Genomic DNA, 19,256 nt, shown 5'->3' with positions numbered 1-19,256 from the left:
ATTGACTAAAAACAGAACCACACAAATATAAAAAGACTTGCATAAAAGATGAATGCTCGAATGAAAATACAGATAGCACCCAACTGACATCCTCCTCATAGAGCAGCCCTGTGAAGGCTGAAAGTATCGGCTAGACCTTACTGGGCACCCAGGCTTTTTCCCCACTGTGGTTTGTCAAGCCTCAGGCATGTGTCTCATGACTTCTGGTTGTACTCCATGTAGCATTGCCACCACCACTCTACCTTCCTGCTGTAATACCCCTGGGGCTGTCTTGATTCATGTTGCCCACTTTATTTGCATTTAATATGGGTGACTTAATTGAAGATTCATCACCACCAAAAAAAGTCACTGCGACTGCTGAGTCGGTGTCAGACCCAAAAACCCCAACTAGAACCTGGAGCGAATGTTTTTCCAGGATGAATGCTTACTTGTAAATCATGATCTCTTGATCCCATGCTTTGCCATGTCTAACAGCATCCGCTCATCCTACCACAGCTTTCTAACTGACCTTTGTTTCCGTTTCCTGACTCTGCTTTAAGGAAGTCCTGGTGCTGCCTCTCTGTCTCGCTCCTCCACCTTTGCATCCAGTGGGATCTCCGCAGCAAAAAGTTTCATTTTGTTTATTCTGCGTCTCTTTTGCTTTTCAGCGTCAAGCGAAGTAACACAGTTGATAAGACACACAACTCAAGGGACAGCTCAGACAGTAAACTACTACGGGCAGTTTCTGCATCGAAACTGGGATCAAAAGTTTTAAAAAACTCAGACAAGTAAGTTGTAAATTTGTTATTCTGTAAATTTGAAATGTGTAAGATTTCACAAACTATTTTATTTACTGTGTGGTCTAAACAACATTTTCAAGATTGACAAGTTCTTCTTTGCCCACCCACCCCCTTAGCCTTTTGTAATGCATTCTTCGTGTAGGCACGTGTTGTCTTTTTCTAAATTGTCTTTTTCATTTCTGTTCTTTTGTAATGTGGTTGTTTTTTTTCTGATTCTTTTTAAAGCACTTAACACTGTCACATTACTTTTTGTAAAGGCTCATAATTTCTCTGCTTCTCTTATTGTGATACTGCAAACTCTTTGTTGTTTTTTAAGAGCCGTATAACTTTTTTTCCAAGCAATAAAAAAAGACTTTGTGCAGACATTCCTTTCTGTAAGTCACTGAACGTAATTGAAAAAAAACATTTCAAGAACAGGTTGCATAATTCCAAATAAATGAGCATAAGTTCATTTGTCTTTTCTTTAAAGTATCACATTTTCCATGTGTACTTTATGAAAAATGATGAGTCGTGAGGCTTTAAAGTTGTTTCTACTGTGCGTTTCGATTTAGCGAAGACAGCCTAAGCTAAGTATTGATTGGACATTTATACGAACATTCAAAGTATTGTCAGTTGTTAGATTGTTCGAGTGAGTGAAGCATAGTGTTTTATTCCCATCTTTCGTACCTCAATGAATCTTTTCCAGCTGATTTTTATTGAAAGAAAAAAATAGCTGAGTTACATGATGTTTTGTTTCCCTCTATTTCAGACATAAAGACATCATCGTAAGCCCAGGTAAATAGCATAATTCCCTTCTAATATGTTTCATTCTATATAAGTGAGTTCATGCGAGTTTTCCTCTCAATTTTATATTTTCATTTTATTGCTTCTATCAGACAACCAACAGCAAGATGTACTTATGGTCTGGTCGCAAAAAACAGTGTTGCAATTTGCAACCTAACATTTTGCAATTAAAACTTGGTTTGCAGTGTCTGGTTACCCTCTAGTGTGATTAGTGAGCTTTACAAATCAACATAAGAAAGGGATTCGGATTGAGTTGCCAAAGACCTACCTGATATTCTTTAGGTAGGGCGCAAACTAAGATTCAATTCGATTGATCACCATCAGTGGGATGGTTGCTTTAAAGGGCAGCAGACCACCATTTCTCATTATTTTACTTAGTCATTTTTTTTTAAACCACTCCATTTCATTAAAAGAAACAGCGCTGCTTTTAAGAAAAAGTTTTCTTTTTTTGAGAAGTTCCTCGGAGATTTGGCAGCAGTCTTCTGGACCGCTGCCTAGTCCTCTAGTAACCTTTTAGACAATTCATAATGGGGGAAGAGGCAAAAGGAGGTGGCTTCCCTATTGACAACAAGTTACCACCCCAGTATTTGAAATGGATGCCCAAAATATGCCCCCATCCATATACCAAATCGATATCCATTTGCACATCCATCTTAAAAGTCGGTAACACTTAGCTGACTCCTAAAATGCATTTCAGGGCTAGGCACATTTTTGCAGGTACACCCATCGTATTTGAATGTTTGAGAGTGCAATAAAGTTTCCTACATCTTACCCCAAATGTCCTGCCCACTGCACAATGTCTTATTACCTGTTCAAGAGTCACTGCCATTCTACCCTCTCCCTACCCCAGCTTTTGCCTATAAATCGTGGGTTTAAAATGGTTAGGAGGAGTCACATAACGGTAATGGTTTCTGTAACCCACTCAGTGGCATAAACTGAATTCTAAAGGAGCAACCCTGAAATAGAAATTTTAGAATTATACAATTTGAAAATGCTAAATAAAGCCTCCATTTACAAACTGAATGGTACAGTAATCAACCGTTTAAGTGGTAAAAACTGTGATTTTTTTTATTAAACACTTCAGGAAACCTGTAAACACCAAGGCTATTGATGTTTTAACTTTCAATAATCCAGTCTACCTGTAGTGCAAAGAATAACCATCTTCCTTCTGCCCTCTTCCGCACGCTGCCTACTTTCCCATCACCACACTTATGCTACCGTGTCTATCCTTTTCCTCTCTTCATTGGAGACCTTACCACTAATTGTTTTCTAAGCTTCAATCCAAGCACAATTTCCTTGCCTTGTGTTGATTTTCATTTTTTAAAAGAAGGGAGAAGTGAGCTATAAGCTAAAATGCGCTTTCTTGTATACCTCTTAGTTAAATATGACTTGCTATTTCCAAATGTGCACAGGGAGAACTACAATTTTGTAGTATCACTTGTGCGAAAGCATGTGAGGTTGAGGAAAATAACTTCACTCATAATATCAGACAGTGTGCAATGTCACCAAACTGGTGTGCACATGGGTGTAATATCCTTTGTGTTTGGGGCTCTTTCCCTACTGCTCTATAGTTAACTTATGTGCTGGAGGTGAGCCGCACAGGCAGTGTCAGAGAGAAGTTACGTTTTGAATTATTTGTGTATAGGCAGAAAAACCTTTGCATTGCTTTATTGGTTAACTTTCTGTTTTGTAATTGCGCTACATTACTTTTAATTAGCTTTGACCGTAAAATATTGATCAATTAAAAAAAATGTAATTTAATGTTTCTGTAATCTTCAGGTAAATCGTAAAATGCTCAACGTCTCTAATGTATTCAGCACACCTCTCTTTAAGATTACCTCCTAAGAGGCACTTACCTGTAAAATAGAAGTAGTGAATTATTGCATTATCTAACAAATCAGTTCAAGCATTCTACCTAGGAATATGTGTTCCTTTCTGGCCAGAAATGTGGTCACAACAGCTGTGTTTGTGTTCTGTGGTGAGGCATACCTCATTGGATTGTCTGTTCTTCCATTTCATCTGACCCGTTCTCACAGTTATGACGAGCTTTGCCTTATCCTTCTGCATGTTGTTTGTTTCCAGAAATGTAAGCTGTTGCTTTATTCTCTATTGTCTGAAATGTTGATACCATATTAAGGGCAGTGGAAAAGATGGTCTAGATTGAAGATCTCAGAACACCTGGCAAATGATGTTCTCTGAAATTCTAAGTAGTTGTTGATGGAAAACATTAGTTGTTTGATCGCTACAATTCATTATACATGAAACTTATAAAGATAAATAGTGGAGATGGCTAAATCACAGAATCTGTTATTGTATTATGAGTGCTATGTTGTGCTTTTTTTATAGTGAACTATATATTCATTTCTTGGGCTCATGGTGGTGCTTGTGGTTGTCTTGGTATGCAGATGGATGTTTGCTGGTTGTGGGATAGCCAGTAGCAAAGGAAGTCACGATAGAATGGGGATTTAGGTTTTCCTATCTCTTCCAATCCTGTGATGTCCCTGACGTTTGCTACAGGTTAGGTGTGTGTTTCACCTGTCCATGTGTGTGTGTGCGTGGACTGTCGGCTGCTCAGGCACTCATGTAGTGGGTCGAGTCCTGAGATCAATCTTCTCTAATCCCTCTCCTCATCTCATGTCCTTACTATTTTGATTTGTGTTTGCGTGGTTATAGTTCTCTGCGCTGACTTGAGGACGGATGTTCAAAAGAGGAGCAGGGTCTTCACCTGCACAAGTGAATGTGTTCGGTCCGTCTTAAGTTGTGTTTATAATTAGCACGTCATTGTCTTCCTTTCTATATTGTTCTCACTGATGGTGCATCTTTTGTGTTGGCTGCAGCGGTGTGCGTTGAGGGGGCTGGGAGAGGGTGGTGTGACCTGCCCTCTGTGTACATGCTGATGTCTACCATGTGAGTTTCTGCTACATACCTGTGCGAATGTACGCTAGGGTTTTATATTTCAGTAGTGTTTAATTATCTTCCTCCTCTGTGTTTGTTTTTCTAGTGGTGGGTGCAGTAAGAGTGGAAATGTGGGGAGATGATAAAAGGAGGAAGAGAGTAGGAAGGAGAGAAATTAGAAGAGGATGAAGGGGAAAGGGAATGGAAGGTAGAAGGGGAGGAGCTCACAGTGGGTAGAAAGGAGAAGGTGGGGTTAGACTAGGGAAGTGAAGAGGTCAGGGGTCGTAATATTCAGTGTGAACCTGTTGCTGGAAGGAAGTTAGACACAGAAGGTTGTTTATATTCATGGCTAATCCAGATATCTCCTTCTATATTACTGCTGTCTATTACGTTGTCACTTTGGTTGGTATCTCGAAAAGCTTTCAAGTTCAGCACTAGTTTAGTAGAGGAAAGAAATCTTAAACATAATATTTCAAAAATTGTTACTTCTGTCTTGTAACCAGCAAAAATGTCAACTCGTGAAAAAAACAGCCTAGGTAAGATTACACTTAAACTATGCTGCAAATATTTCTTCTTGCGGGTTGCTATCTGATTTTAACCTTTCCTGGATCTTTCAGTTGTCCTGTTAGTTTCCCTGTGAACGTTTTCATAACTGTTCTCACGGCACAATTAGGTAAGCCTAAAAACTTAATATGAGAAACAGTATTTTTAATTGGCACTCTACATTATGCTTTAATAAAAACATACCTCCACTAGACATTTGAGGCTTCATGTAATCGTTGTAAAAGGCCAACATGTACCTTTTCTGTATTTTTTATTTTAATTAAAGAACATTTGCTTTGTTCTTTTTCCCTACGAACGACATTCCAACTAAAAGATCCAACTATCCTTTGCCTCCTTTTAAATCAAGAACAGAAATATGCTGACAAGTAATTAACTGTAGGTCGGAGTTTTTCTTTGTCAAGATATTTCTTGTTCAACATGCCTTTACCCAGATGCTGAATCTTGCACTATTGATTTGTTCTGCAGCAGTCGTATGTGTATATTTCTGAAAATTGCAGAGTTCAGACTTAAGCTATCGACAATCAATATCTTTGCCTCAGCTTTCCGGCTTGGACTTCCTACAGATTACTCAAGCATGCTGCTCTCAAGCATTGTCGCATGTCACCCACATGCATGCTTTATTTACGGATAAACTTGATTTGTTTTGTCTGCCATGTCTTTTTTGTATTTACATTAATGTAAACTCATTGTTTTTCCATGCTTCCCACATGTTGATGTTCAAACGTTTGTTCCTACATTTTATTGAAATCAAAAAGTAAAACCTTTTTTCCCATTTCAAATAGTTTTGACAACAAAAGTTACCATCTTCATGCTTAATATTATATCGTTTCATAAAAGTAGTTCTCGGTGACAGGCCTCTCAGTAGATTTCCAGCAGACTGGTCACTCTGAAAGGCAAGTAGCTCTCCCTTTCATTTTTCTGAGGCAAGCAATAGTTACAAAGATTTTATCAGGGCGGAGTGCTTGAACTGTTTTACTCAACCCAGATGTGAGGTAAAATAATTTTCCAGCTAGTGCCCCTTTGAGAGTGCGGAAACACTGCACACCTGTAAACCCTGAGCACATGATGTTACATGGCTTTGAACCCTTCAGGGTGTGTTGTGGTTCTGATCTCTTCATTGTGTGTTATGGTTCTGAGCCCTTCAGGGTGTGTTATGGTTCTGACATCTTCCGTTTGTGTTATGGTTCTGAGCCATTCAAGGTAGGTTATGGCTCTGAGCCCTTCAGGAAGTGTTGTGTTTCTGAGCCCTTCAGGGTGTGTTATGGCTCTGAGCCCTTCAGGATGTTATGGTTCTGAGCCCTTCAGTGTAAGTTATGATTCTGAGCTCTTCAGGGTGTGTTGTGGTTCTGAGCCCTTCAGGATGTTATGGTTCTGAGCCCTTCAGTGTAAGTTATGATTCTGAGCCCTTCAGGAAGTGTTGTGTTTCTGACACCTACAGTGTGTGTTGTGGTTCTGAGCCCTTCAGGATGTTATGGTTCTGAGCCCTTCAGAATAGGTTGTGGTTCTGACACCTGCAGTGTTTGTTATGGTTTGGAGCCATTCAAGGTAGGTTATGACTCTGACCCTTCAGTGTAAACTATGGTTCTGAGCCCTTCTGATCCCTTCAGTGTGTGCTGAGAGGAAATCCAACCACTCCATGCATCTAAGTTTGTAATTGACAAAGTTCAATATTGCCATTTGTGTGTAACCATAGTAATTCGTCTTTACTTAGGCCATACTTGCCTTGCTCATCACATCACTTGCATTTTGTCGGGTGCATGGCTGTGTCTAAAAGTTTGGCCGAGGTTGAAAAACAGTCCTCTTAGCGGGCCAATGTGAAGTGCTTTTAATGCACTTAGGCTTATTTGCAAACAGCTTCTCACAATTTGAGATATCGGAGCCCACACTTATAAAGGAGAACAGCAAAACAAGCCCAGTCTAGTTGACAGGTGGCACATGTGATATAGGGCAACTAATCCACAATACAATCACTGGCCTGGATATAATCCGAAAGGTGAAAAGATTGGATTGGATTTATCACATGTCCTCATTAACAATGGCACGCTGGCATGACTACTAGCTCCATGGTCGCATGACAAACCACCTAAGAAAGGCAAGTACAGGTAAGTTAGGGCCAATCACATGACAGACTGGCTACTGAAAGGCTGGTAAGGCTTGTGCAGATTGTCACAAGTAACAGAAAGATCAGCAGAACTGGGCGCAATTGTGTCAGCACAACCTCTGGAAGACTGCTGGACTGGGTTAGACGAATCGCTAAACTACAAAAAAAACTACTTTTTCAAGGTGAATTGGAGACCGAATGTGCATAGTAACTTGTATTAAGTTTCTCGGCCTGTAGATCTAGTGGCTATTAGTTTATTTTTCAGACCTAGTGAGGTTACTAAAGTGAGCGCTATGAAGTTGAGTGATGATAATCATTATTGAATAGCAGCGTGCTTTCGGTCCTGATGCAGACAAATAATAGGATCCCATCACTTGCTTTGGAGGTGAAAGCGGTGCATTGTTCCCCTCAAACCTCTGAGCTCTGGTGCCACTGCACCTGCAATGCGATAAGTTATAATATGCTTATTTTTTTAAGCAATAAGTAGAAAGAGGCTGAAGAAAGAGCAGTGTGGAAGCCTTGAGTCGAATGCATGTTTTTGTTGTTTATGGGAGCAGTGCGGTCCAGGATAGGTTTGGAATGTTGGATTCGGGAGTCCAAAGCTCAGCCTTCATTGCTGCAAAGAATTGTTCTTGCTTGCTGAGGTTTATTAGAAACGACAGGGCAGGGGGTTTTTAGAGCGAAGGCTAGGCGCAGTTAATTGAACTGAGTGTTTTCTGAAGTCGCCAGACTTCACAGTATCCTTCACACAAATATTTCGCATGAACTTTACAAAAATAACAAGCTTCTCATAAGTTCAGGAGCTCGGGGCTTGCCCAAATATGTTCACACAGTCGTACTTTAAGGAATATATTGAAGCTTTATTCTAGTGCGCCTTATTGTGTTTTTTGCCAGCCCTTGTTAAGAATGCAGAAAGACGATTTTTTTTTCTTTTTCTTGGTTTACTATTTAACGTACATGTCTCTAGGGTGGGCCCAGAACCGTGACAGGTTTTCAGGGTAACCACCGATTCTGTAGAGCAGTTCCAGTTAAGAGTTGTTTGTTACTTTATCTTTTGTTGCATGGATCCACACCTCCCCAACTCATGTTGCATAACCCCTTTTTAATACCTGTTGCTCATTTGCATGTGTAAAACATTGATGATTTTAAACCTGTGCGTCCCTCGTTTAGCAAGCTGTCACTCCAAACCTGGTTTTGCACAAAGCTTACTGGTTCATCATGATTTCCATGTCATTAACTGTCTGCCAGAGGTTCACTAAATACACAAGAGGTGTTGGGAGGAAGGCTTGCAATTTGTCTAACCATCGGCAGTCGCCTGGGTAGCCAGAGGTCTATTGTCCTCTTTACATTCCATCCCTCTCTTACCTGTTATGCACTCCTATAATACAATGCGGTGCTCTCGATACCATGGAAAATGGTATTTAGTGTTCAATACTCCATCCAAACTCTTTCACTGTATTTTTAATCAAAAGATTTTTTCATGTCATAGCGGAGGTGGATTCACATGAGAAGGTTTTCCCCTTTTAACTGGAATTGACATAACTTGATGTTTTAATTTTATTTTTTTTATGTGTTAAACTAATGTAGAGCCCTCTTCTAGTTTAGTCTGCTCATAGCAGCCTCTGAAACTGGGACTACGTAAATTATGGGGAAAGGCAGTTCAGCTCCGAGGCATTTCCCACGATTATTTTGGAAGCAGAATGTGGCGATACCCTAGTAAAAAGGCGGGTTGGGAGACTAAAGTACGCCATGAAATTTTCTGCATCATTGAAGACCAGTGATGTTGATAGTGGCACATAGAAATTTTCTCCATGTTAAAGCTGATCGTTGGGCAAAAAATGGAATCCCCAGGAACAAAGGTGAACACATTTTCAAAACCACATTTAAACTCTTAAGTAACAATGCAATATTAACAGTAAGAAAACTTCTGGAAAAACTTGCATCATATCCATTGACCAGTTGTTTGTGAGTAGGGCAGACATATAAGTTTATATTTGAAAGACCTAAAAGCCAACAAGGGTGAGTGAAATTAAGAAAATACTTTCTAAAACCAATAGGCATTAGGAAGCACAATGAAATGAAGTGTCTTCTATTAGATGATCACAATCCCACAGTAGCAAAGACTTTTTCATTCATCGGCAAAATGAGGAAAATCCCGAACATGAATGGGGAACAAGCAAGATCCAGTGAGCAGTGTCAGCAGTAGATATAAAAAAGCAGACACCGGAATTAAGTGGTATGTGGATAGTTAATACTGGAAAACTAATCACAACTAGCAAGCCATATATAAAACATCCTATATTAGACATAGTTTTGAAAAATATGTTATCAGACCACTTTCATATGAATATAATGTTATACCATGCCTACTTCCCTCCCACCCCCACCAAGAACATTTGGAAGAGCAAGTTGATTATGGACAGAAGACTTTTGTAATGTTGTGAAGGTGAGAGAATGAGTATTGTGGGAGGTTTGCCAGGAGTCTATTACAATAATGTAGTTTACTCTTAAGCAGTATGTTGATGTGGGATTTTGCTGTTTGGAAGGCGTGGTGGGGTGTTGGTGTATTGGCCTTATGCTGACTATTTTTAATATGGTCTTTGTAGTAGCAGAGGTGCTGAAGGAATACAGATGCATGCTGAAATTGAATTGTACTCCTTGGGTATGTTTCAGAGTGTCTGTGGTGAAAATGTAATAGGAGGCAAATGTCAGGGAAAGTATTGAGGCAGTGCAGTGGAGAAGGTCCTTCTTAGAGGACTTAAGCCTTACAGAGAGCCATTGTTTGTCTAATAGCTGATGAACAGAGATTTTAACTTGGGATAGAGATATGAAAGTAGTGAATGTGATGATCGGCGTATCATTTGTATATAAGTGGCACAGGGACCCAGATGATGTGATGTCACCAAAGTGATGAAGGATAAATGAAGTGTTCCTATTACTTACATTTGGGCAGACTATAGGCAGGGGAACTCAGTCATGGCCAGTCATCCCAAGCCCAGCTGCAAATAGAGGAGGGTTTTTGCATGTAGTAAAAAATCCTAGTTACAGAAAAGTCGACCAAAAAGACATCCCAGCCCTGGGGAGAGAGGAATCTCATTCAGGGAGAGCGATGTCACCTTGTGGTTAAAGTCGGAGATCCCTAGAAGCCATAAAGCCTATTTACCTGCTTTTGACCAAGACCATAGGGACATGGGTCACAAGAATCATGTACGAGATAGGCAAGACAGCCCAACTGTCAGCGGAGATGAAAAGATATAACCTTGCCCTGCTGGGCATCGCGAGACCATATGGACACACTCTGGACGGAAAAGACTGGCTTCAGGAGGAATGCTGCAGTATTCTGGACACAAAGAGGACTCAGAGTAGCAGTAATGCTGAAGCCAGCATCCAACAGAGCTCTGATGGAATGGGAAGCCCACGGTCCCAGGATCATCACAGAAACCTTCAGCACAAATAAAAAAAGGATAAACATGAATATTACAAGTGACCGCAAAGAAGAGGAAAAATAAAAAATGTACAACAGACTCCAGTCCATCCTAGAGAAATGCCTTGAAAACGATAGCACCATACTGATGGGGTACCTCAATGCCAAGATTGGAATCGACAACACCGGGTACAAAGAAGTCAAGGGCAACCATGACCTTGGTGACAATAATGAGAATGGTGAAAGGCTCACAGATCTCTGTGCCCTGAACAGTCTCTAGTGATAAGAAGTAGTGTATTCCCACACAAAAGAATACACCAGGCAATGCAGGTGTCTCTAGCCCATTCAACAAGAGAATCAGATCGACCATGTCTGCATTGCCAAGAATTTCCAGTGGTCGCTGTAGGATTTGAAAATGAAGTGAGGAGCAGACGTGGCGTCGGCCCTTCACTATTTCGTGGCCAGGCTAAAGCTGAAGAAAGCATGGATAGAACCACAAACCAACGCCAGCGATATACCGCCACTTTCCTCAAAGATGCACATAAACTGACTCAATACTCAGTCACCGTCAGTAACAAGTTTCAAGTTCTGCAAGAACTAGAGGACAACAGACCCATTAGAAAACCAGTGGGAGAAGATCAAAGAAACAATGGCATCAACCTGCCAGGAGATACTGGGTCCCAATAAACACCAGCATAAAGAATGGATCTCCATTGAGACCCTTTGCAAAATCCAAGCAAGGAAGGAAAAAAAGCTGTAGTCCAAACCAGCCGAACCTGAGCAGAAAACGAAAAGGCGAACACCCCAAAACCAACAAGGAAGCAAAGAGAAGCTTAACAACAGACAAGCGAAGATTCATCTAACGTCTTGCCAAAGAAGCCCATGAAGGAGCAAGTCATTGAAACTTTAATGAACTCTACAACATAACAATACAACATAAGGAAACTCTCCAGCAGATACAGAAATCCAGAAAGACCTGTCAAAGACACGCTGGGAAGTCAATCATGGGTAACGAAGGCCAACAAGAAAGAGGGGTGGAGCACTTTGGAAGAACTGCTGAACCAGCCCATGCCGCAGTCTCCACCAGACATACAGCCAGCTGACTAGGACTTGCCAATTAACTGCAGCATACTAACCAATGAAGAAATAAGACAAGCCATCAAGCATCTGAGATATGGGAAGGCTGGAGGACCCAACAATATTTTTGAAGAGGCACTGAAGGCAGACATTGAAACATCAGTAGACATGCTCCACCCCATGTTTGGAAAGATTTGGGAAGAGGAAAAGGTGCTGTCAGAATGGAAGGAGGGATATCTCGTCATGATCTGCAAGAAAGGTCACCTGAGTAACTGCGCAAACTACAGAGAGCTAACTTTTCTATCAATCCCAGGCAAAGTGTTCAACAGAGTAATCCTGAAAAGAATGAATGAGCAAGTCATTGTTGAGTTGCGAGATCAGCAAGATGGCTTTTGCAAAGATACATCCTGCACAGACCAGATTGCAACACTGTGCATCATCATTAAGCAGTCACCGGACTATGAGAAGGCTTTCAATAGCATGGACAGAGAGACCCTTTGGAAACCCCTCCACCACTAAGGTGGGCCAAATAACATTTTAAGAAACATCAGTAACTCTTAGGAGGGAATAACCTGCAAAATAGTCCATGGAGAACATCTCACAGAAGCCTTCCAGTTGAGGACCAGAGTTCGCCAGGGTTGTTTGCTCTCACCTTTTCTCTTACTGCTGGCCATAAACAGGATCATGAAGACATCCACCGCAAGGAGAAGAAATTTGATCCAGTGGACACCTTTGACGCAGCTGACGATCTGGACTTTGCAAACAGCCTGGCCCTTCTCTCCCATACCCATCTGCAGATGCAAAAGAAGACCGACAAAGTGACAACCACTTCAGCACGACTTGGCCTCAACATTCACTGGGGAAAATCAAAGATCCTGTAGCCTAACACGGCCAACCCAACTGCAGTCACTCTTGCAGGCGATGCACTAAAAGAGGTTGAGGCCTTCACCTACTTGGGCAGTGTCCTAGACTAGCAAGGCGGCAAAGACGTTGACGTCACGGCAAAAATCTGCAGAGCAAGGGCTGCCTTCATTCAGCTAAAGAAGATCTGGAGTTCCAAGGGCCTTACAGTGCAAACCAAGATTAGGTTTTTTAACACCAACGTAAAATCAGTCCTTCTGTATGGAGCAGAAACTTGGCAGACAACAGTGTCCACCACCAACAAAGTCCAGGCCTTCATCAACACCTGATTGAGGAGAATCCCCCAAATCCACTGGCCAAACACCATCAGCAACAACTACCTGGGGCTGGACAGATCACACCATCCACAAGCCTGCATCAAACACCACAGGCAAGGCCTGACCTGAAAGCCTCAAGGGAAAAGGAACAGAGGAAGGCCAAGAAACACCTGGTGCCGAAGCCTTGAGGCTGACATTAATGAGATGTGTTACACCTGGAGTCCGATTGAAAGAAAAAAGCGCACAAAAGAGGTGGTTGGAGAGTCCTGGCTGAGGGCCTCTACCCCAGTAGGCAGAAGTAAGTAAGTAATGAGTGATGGGGACCAGTGTGATGGAGACAAAGAAGTAGTGGTTACAAAGCAAGGATGTTAACCTGTTCTGGGCCAAGCCCAGAGAGGCATGGATTACATTTAGTATTCATGGTAACCTTGAAATACTCTGAAGAGAGGCTCAGAAGGCTAAAAATGGGAAAAGGTGTATGCTTGCACAAGACTACTGTCCCTATCAAAAAGGTGCACTAAGTAGGTTGGATAATGAGAGGCAATGGGTAAACCAGTTGAAGCCTGCCATTCAGGGGTTTGTGAAAGCAGGGAGGTTGTTCTTCTTGATGGCAGAATGGAAGCCTTGTTGTGGGATTTTAAGGCAAAGGTAGGATAATTCCAAATTTAGTAAATGTACTAGCATGAGGAGAGAATGTGTAAAGAGGGAGGAAAGAGACATGCAATCCAAAGAAGATAGGGATAAAGGTTTTGAAAAGTATGACAGAAGTTGGACAAATTATATGTTACTAGATATTAGTAGAGAAACCTGTTCCATGGGAGATAATGAGGCAAAAGGTAAGTTGTGTGGATTGTGTGATGGGAGCGAGGAGGGATTATAATATGGAACATATTTTTAATGGTGACAATTCTGTATGAAAGTAGTATGTAAAGTTGCTGGCAGTAAAGTTGTCTGGTGTTGTGGTAATTTATGTAGGGTTGAAGAAAGAGCGATAGTGTCTGATAGTAACTGAGTGTGAGGCTTGAAGATGAATAAGAGGCCAGATATAGCTTTAGGGCTTCTTTGTATGCATCTTGGGGGGCCTTCTCTGAAATTTGCATACAGGCTATGAAGCAACTAGCTGCACCTAAACGTAGCAACCTACAGAGGTAAACCAAATTGTTCAATAAGATGTCCATTGGAATCTATTACACATTTATTATTATTTTATTTATTTTCGTGTTTTATAGAGCGCGAACTTGACCCGTGAGGGTATCCGAGCGCTTCACAAGATATACAGAGGTGTACACTCTTAAAACTTTCCCAAGAGATCCATTACACATAAGGAATTGTAGGGCGCTTTATAAACGCAGCAGTTATGTATAGGAAAAAAGAAATCAGAGGGGAGGCATGGCAGCAGTACGTTAGTGCCTTTCCCAGGAATGACACCACCCAATTCTGGAAGATATTTATCACTCCTTTTTTCTCAACCCGCTCCAGCTTTGGTATTTATCCCCGAACACGAATGGGTTGAATATTTTACCAAGGTATATGATTTTAGTGAGCAAGCTCACACAGAATGCTGCACCAATAAAGACTTGGAGTCTAGCAAGCTCAGAAGATTTCACAGTCTCCCTTGGCGATATCATCTCTGCTGTAATAGATACCCAACCAAAAAGTACCAGGTCCCGATGAAGTTCTAGTCAATCTTTCTAAGGGCAGTTTGTTTTTTGGTCCCCATTTTTGTGAATGATTTTAGGAATGTAATTACGGATGCTCCAACCAAATCTTGGTCACGGGCAACAATTGTCCCTATCTTCAAAAAGGAGGACAGGAGGGATCCTCATTGTTATCGCCCTATATCGTTAATTGACTCGACAGCGAAGATATTGGGCAGAGTCCTGTTGGATCATTTGGAAACCTGGGAAAATGAAAATCTGATTGTGTCACCAGCTCTGTATGGTTTCAGACATGGGCCAAGGACAGAAGACCAGTGTCTGAATCTTCATTTGGTACTCAGTAAATATGTGGCCGCCAAGGAGGGTTGGCTCTACTTGGTGTTCATGAATCTAAGTGCAGCATTTGACAGTGTCTTAAGGGGGAAATTGTGGTCCATGCTATAAATTAAAGGGGCTAGTTTCAAAATTGTTTACTTCCTTTTCCAATTACATCATGATGTGGAAGGAAGGATTAGGTTCAGGCCACATGGGGACTGTACCTCTTACATAAAGATTAGAAAGGGAGTTAGGCAAGGCTAAATGTTGGCCCCTTTCGTTTTTTAGCTTTTATATTAATGGGCTAGAGAAACACCTGACAAAAGTGAAAGCAGACCCCCCCACCACCCCCAGGAAAGTGACACAATAGCTACCTATCCTTATGGACGCTGGTGATTGTGTGCTTATGACCTGCACAGTGAGGGCACTCCAGAAACTACTGGACTGCTGTGTAGGGTTTTCGCCTGCCCTAGGGCTTTCAACAAATAAAACCAAATGTCTGTGGGCATCCACAAAGTAGACTAACTCCATTTTGTATTGGAGATAGAGTGCTTAAATGTGTGTCCCCCCCCTTTTCATACTTTGGGGGGTTTCCATTTGAGAGCCGGTGAATGTGGGTGCTCTTGAAAAGTGTAAGGGTAACACAGTTTGAGCATCCTTTTGCGTCCCTTTTTAAATTTGGCTCTCAACCAGGCTCTATGCCCTTGTATGTAGCACTCACCATCTATAAGGCTAAGCCCATAGCAGTAGCCACTTATGGTGCTAGTGTATTGGGGGAAAACAGACTATTCACGTTAAAGATCAGAGAAAACAATTTTTGCATATGCTTTTGTCCCTCCCTAGCAGCATTCCCTCGTCAATAACGCACTATGAATTAGGATTGCAGTATTTGGGGGACAAAGTAAGGATGGACCCTATGTTACTTTGGCTTTCAGTTTGGTCCAGATCTGAGCATTGACACAGTCAATGATCAGTGATTGTTTGGATTTATCAGGGGCCCACAAGATCAAGTCACTCAACAATGTGAAGAATAAGTTACAATCAATAGGTAAGGTGGAGTTGTTTACTGATCAGATGTCCATCGACCCCCAGACCAGATTACTGGTAAAAAGGGAGCTACGGCATCTGATAGCCGAAAGGAGGTGGGAGGCTGAGCAGAAGAAGGGTTTGGTGAGGATGTATTTTCCTTTGTGCACTACATCTAGGAGAGAGCCATATCAGGTGAAGGTGCCCCGTCACCAAAGATTTCTTCTGTTCAAATTTAGACTTGATCTGGCCCACTTTTTGGTGTCTTACCCTTCCAGTGTTTTTACTGAGAAAGATTTGACTCCATGCCCTTGCAATTCAGTTACGCCCCAATCTCAAATTCGCATGTTTTTTTTCTCTGAGCTTTATAAAGAACAGAGAATTTTGATCCTAAAGCACCTTTGAGGATTTTAAATATTAGAAAGGCTAATAGGCTTTACAGTATCTACAATTGCTCCAGACTGAGCAAGTTTGTATAACTGTACATAGATTTATTGAATGTGTTATGAAACATAGGACATTAGTAGGGAAATAAAGATGAATTATTTGACACTCACCTGTTTTAACACTGTTTAAGTGAAGTGTTTTATGAGATGTTTTATTTTGTGTGTACTAAAGCACTTTCTTTTGAGATAAACTAAATTGTACATATTTTATGATTACTAGTGTCCAAGATCGACATTTTAATAGTTTTTATTTTTAAACTTATATGGTTTCTTTCTAAAAACCAAATAAAGTTTTTACAAAATGTGTTCAGGTACTCTTGTGCTCAGCGCTTTCTCCGTCTGTGGAGGGTAGGTGTTCATATGTGTTCTTAAAGCCAAGATGGTAAATGGGATTCAGGACTGAGTGCCGGGGCAGAAGGTTTCAAGTTAAACCCTGGAATGTTGTAATTAATATAGCATAGTGCACTGTTAAAATAATCAAAGGAGGACCAGTTTGTTTTGAAATGGTCTAGGAATTCTGGGTTTGCGCGAGGCCGAAAATGTTCCTGAGTGATGAGGGTCTTGACGTAGGTGAGAAAGAAGAAATGTTTGGCATGTTGTGAAACATTTGGATTAAAGAGTGGCTATGGGGAGTAAATGTTTTAGGTGAATGGATGAGTGTTGTTGAGACTGTGATAAGTTCCATTGGGTTCCTTTGAAAGTAGGTTGGGAGCATGTGCCTTTTGGAGAAGGTTAGGTGCAGTTGGAACTGCATGGTCTGTATGGCCTTCTTTATAACAAGATTGAGATCCTGTGGTTCATGAGAGGGTACAGAATCGTGTGGAATGTACCATTTGTAGGCAGATCTATGGTCTTTTTCCTTCCCTCCCATTACACTTTTATGTGTCCATAGTTTTCAGGTGATTTCTTATTGTTGGTGAAAACATCCAGATTATCACATTGATGCAATATAACTATTTGAAAACTGGTTCGTTATCTTCCCTGACCTACAATCTGTAGTAGAATCTGATATACATTCCAAATTAGGCTAGGGTAGTGCTTGTTAGTATAACCTCCCTGGGTTCCACTCTACCTTGTTCAGAGAGTAGCAAATGCAACAAAACTGCTGGAGCTTCTTGACTGACCTTTCTGTACATTGGCAGATTATTTTCAAAATAATTTAATTATAACAGTGTGCTTGGATTAATCAGTCAATCCCTCCTTTCCGAAATACCTAGCTCAGATCCCTTTGTTTATTAAATTGAACAAGTCTTTTTATTTGGATTTAAAGAATCATACACTCAATTACATCCGAATGCCATCATGGAACAAAAGATGTACGAAAACTCATAGCTGCAGTAGCGGCACATAAATGTAAATGTGGGATACTTGTAAAGCGCACTGTTACTCTACCCGAGTGTCCTGGCGCTGTAGACCGCTGGGGAACCCGTCCTGGTTTTCCCTGTGAGATGGTCCCTTTCTGGGTATCTCCAGGGTGAAACCAGGCATCCCCGGCGTCTGTGGGGGGCCGTTGTAGAGATGAGGCAAGCTTAATGCCCAGAGTTACCGAGTGTGTTCCCTGGTTAGAGTAGGCACTGAGGCGAGAATTATCGAGTCCGTTGACCCTGGTCCAAGACCCTGCCGCGTCGGGAATTGAACCCTGGTCCGGGGCCGTTCTCTGCTTACAGGTCTGCCGCCTCTAACCAGTGAGCCACACCTCTCCACTGAACAATCCCATCCCCCTTAATGTACCTGTAACAGATAGTAGCAAATCAAAAAATAAATCTGATTACACTGGACATAGCCTTCACAGCTAGATTCATCAATTCCAATCGTCGTGCGCTGCTTTCATATCTCAAAGCTGTGCGGTATGCTCCTGTGGTATTATAAGATTTTGTGGGTACTGGACCGCCCTGAATGAATCCGATCAAATAATCTAAAATTGCTCCCAGTTGCGTCGGTCTCCATTGCATGTCAGGTGACTGAGATTTTCTCCATTCCCGGAAGGTCCCAAAGCCTTTGTAACCATTCATTGAGATCCGCAGTCCGGGTCCTCCCTCTAGAAAGTAGTAATAGCATAATTTATATGTTCCTTAGTGTATTAGAGGCTAAGTCAGTCTGTTAGATGAGCTTATAAAGTGTATATACTGTTCAGTCTGGAGATGGTAGTGTTAAACATAGTGCCAGTTGCATTAATGACATAAGTCCAATCATTAAGATTGGGATGGTGCCTAATGAACTGGATTATTGTATCAGAGTTACCACATACACCAGCATTTATCTTATTTCAATGTTGCCCACCTGAAGCAATTTCAAACATATAATCAGAATACAATGACCTTATTCTTCGTAGAGCTCTTACCTATGGAATGCTTCTTACAGAATATGTCCTCCCGGTCATTCCTTAATTGATCACTCATATGCAGCCTTCCAGCACCTCTGGATGGAGATTTTCCCACAGCAGGGAGGGTAAGAGGAAGCCATACATTTTTCAAAATGTGTTTATTTCCCTCTTTCATTAGTATCCATTTTTCAAATTTTGTTCGTGAAAGAGTCACAAATGTGGCAGTATAGGTATCTCTCTGTCTCGGACAGCCAGTCCGAAATCAATCCTGATTTTATCAAAGATTTAACACCTTCCTCCATAAGTAGGTTGCCCACGGTAGCACATCCCTTGTAGCTCTACACACTAAAGACATCTTCATTCATTGCAATTATGAAGTTGAGATTCTGCCGTATGGACTTGAAAGACAAGAGGAGCAAGACGAGCCCAGCGTTGTCACCATTCAGCTCCCCTCCCATTCCAGGGAAAGGACCAACCTTAAAGGAGAAAGAGGTCCCAGGTGATCCTTCTTTGTATTACAAATGGTTGAGAGGATTATCCCATTAACTGTCATGCAGGCAGTAGGACATTTATATCCAGTTAACACTCATTCCCAGAATCTAGGTCCAAAAACCCTTGTTTCAAGGGTTTTTGCCTAAAAAGGCCGAGCTAACTCACTTAGACACTTGCAGTTTTGAGAGAGATACA

General features: G+C 41.4%; 1 protein-coding gene across 9 annotated transcripts in view; it reads left to right on the top strand.

Annotated features, from left to right (window-relative positions):
* Positions 1 to 19,256, top strand: part of EML4 (EMAP like 4) — a 720,824-nt gene that overhangs the window by 547,264 nt on the left and 154,304 nt on the right. For 6 of the 9 annotated variants that reach the window (XM_078649700.1, XM_078649705.1, XM_078649699.1 and 3 more), the window contains 3 exons: positions 648 to 767; positions 1,528 to 1,553; positions 4,961 to 4,993. In XM_078649700.1, coding sequence (XP_078505826.1) covers positions 648 to 767; positions 1,528 to 1,553; positions 4,961 to 4,993 — 179 coding nt within the window. The remainder of the gene's footprint in view (positions 1 to 647; positions 768 to 1,527; positions 1,554 to 4,960; positions 4,994 to 19,256) is intronic. The other 3 variants (XM_078649703.1, XM_078649698.1, XM_078649701.1) reach the window with 1 other exon arrangement.

Source organism: Lissotriton helveticus, chromosome 6 (genome assembly GCF_964261635.1).
Source record: "Lissotriton helveticus chromosome 6, aLisHel1.1, whole genome shotgun sequence".
Lineage (NCBI taxonomy): Eukaryota > Metazoa > Chordata > Amphibia > Caudata > Salamandridae > Lissotriton > Lissotriton helveticus.
This window is presented reverse-complemented; position numbering and strand designations above follow the sequence as displayed.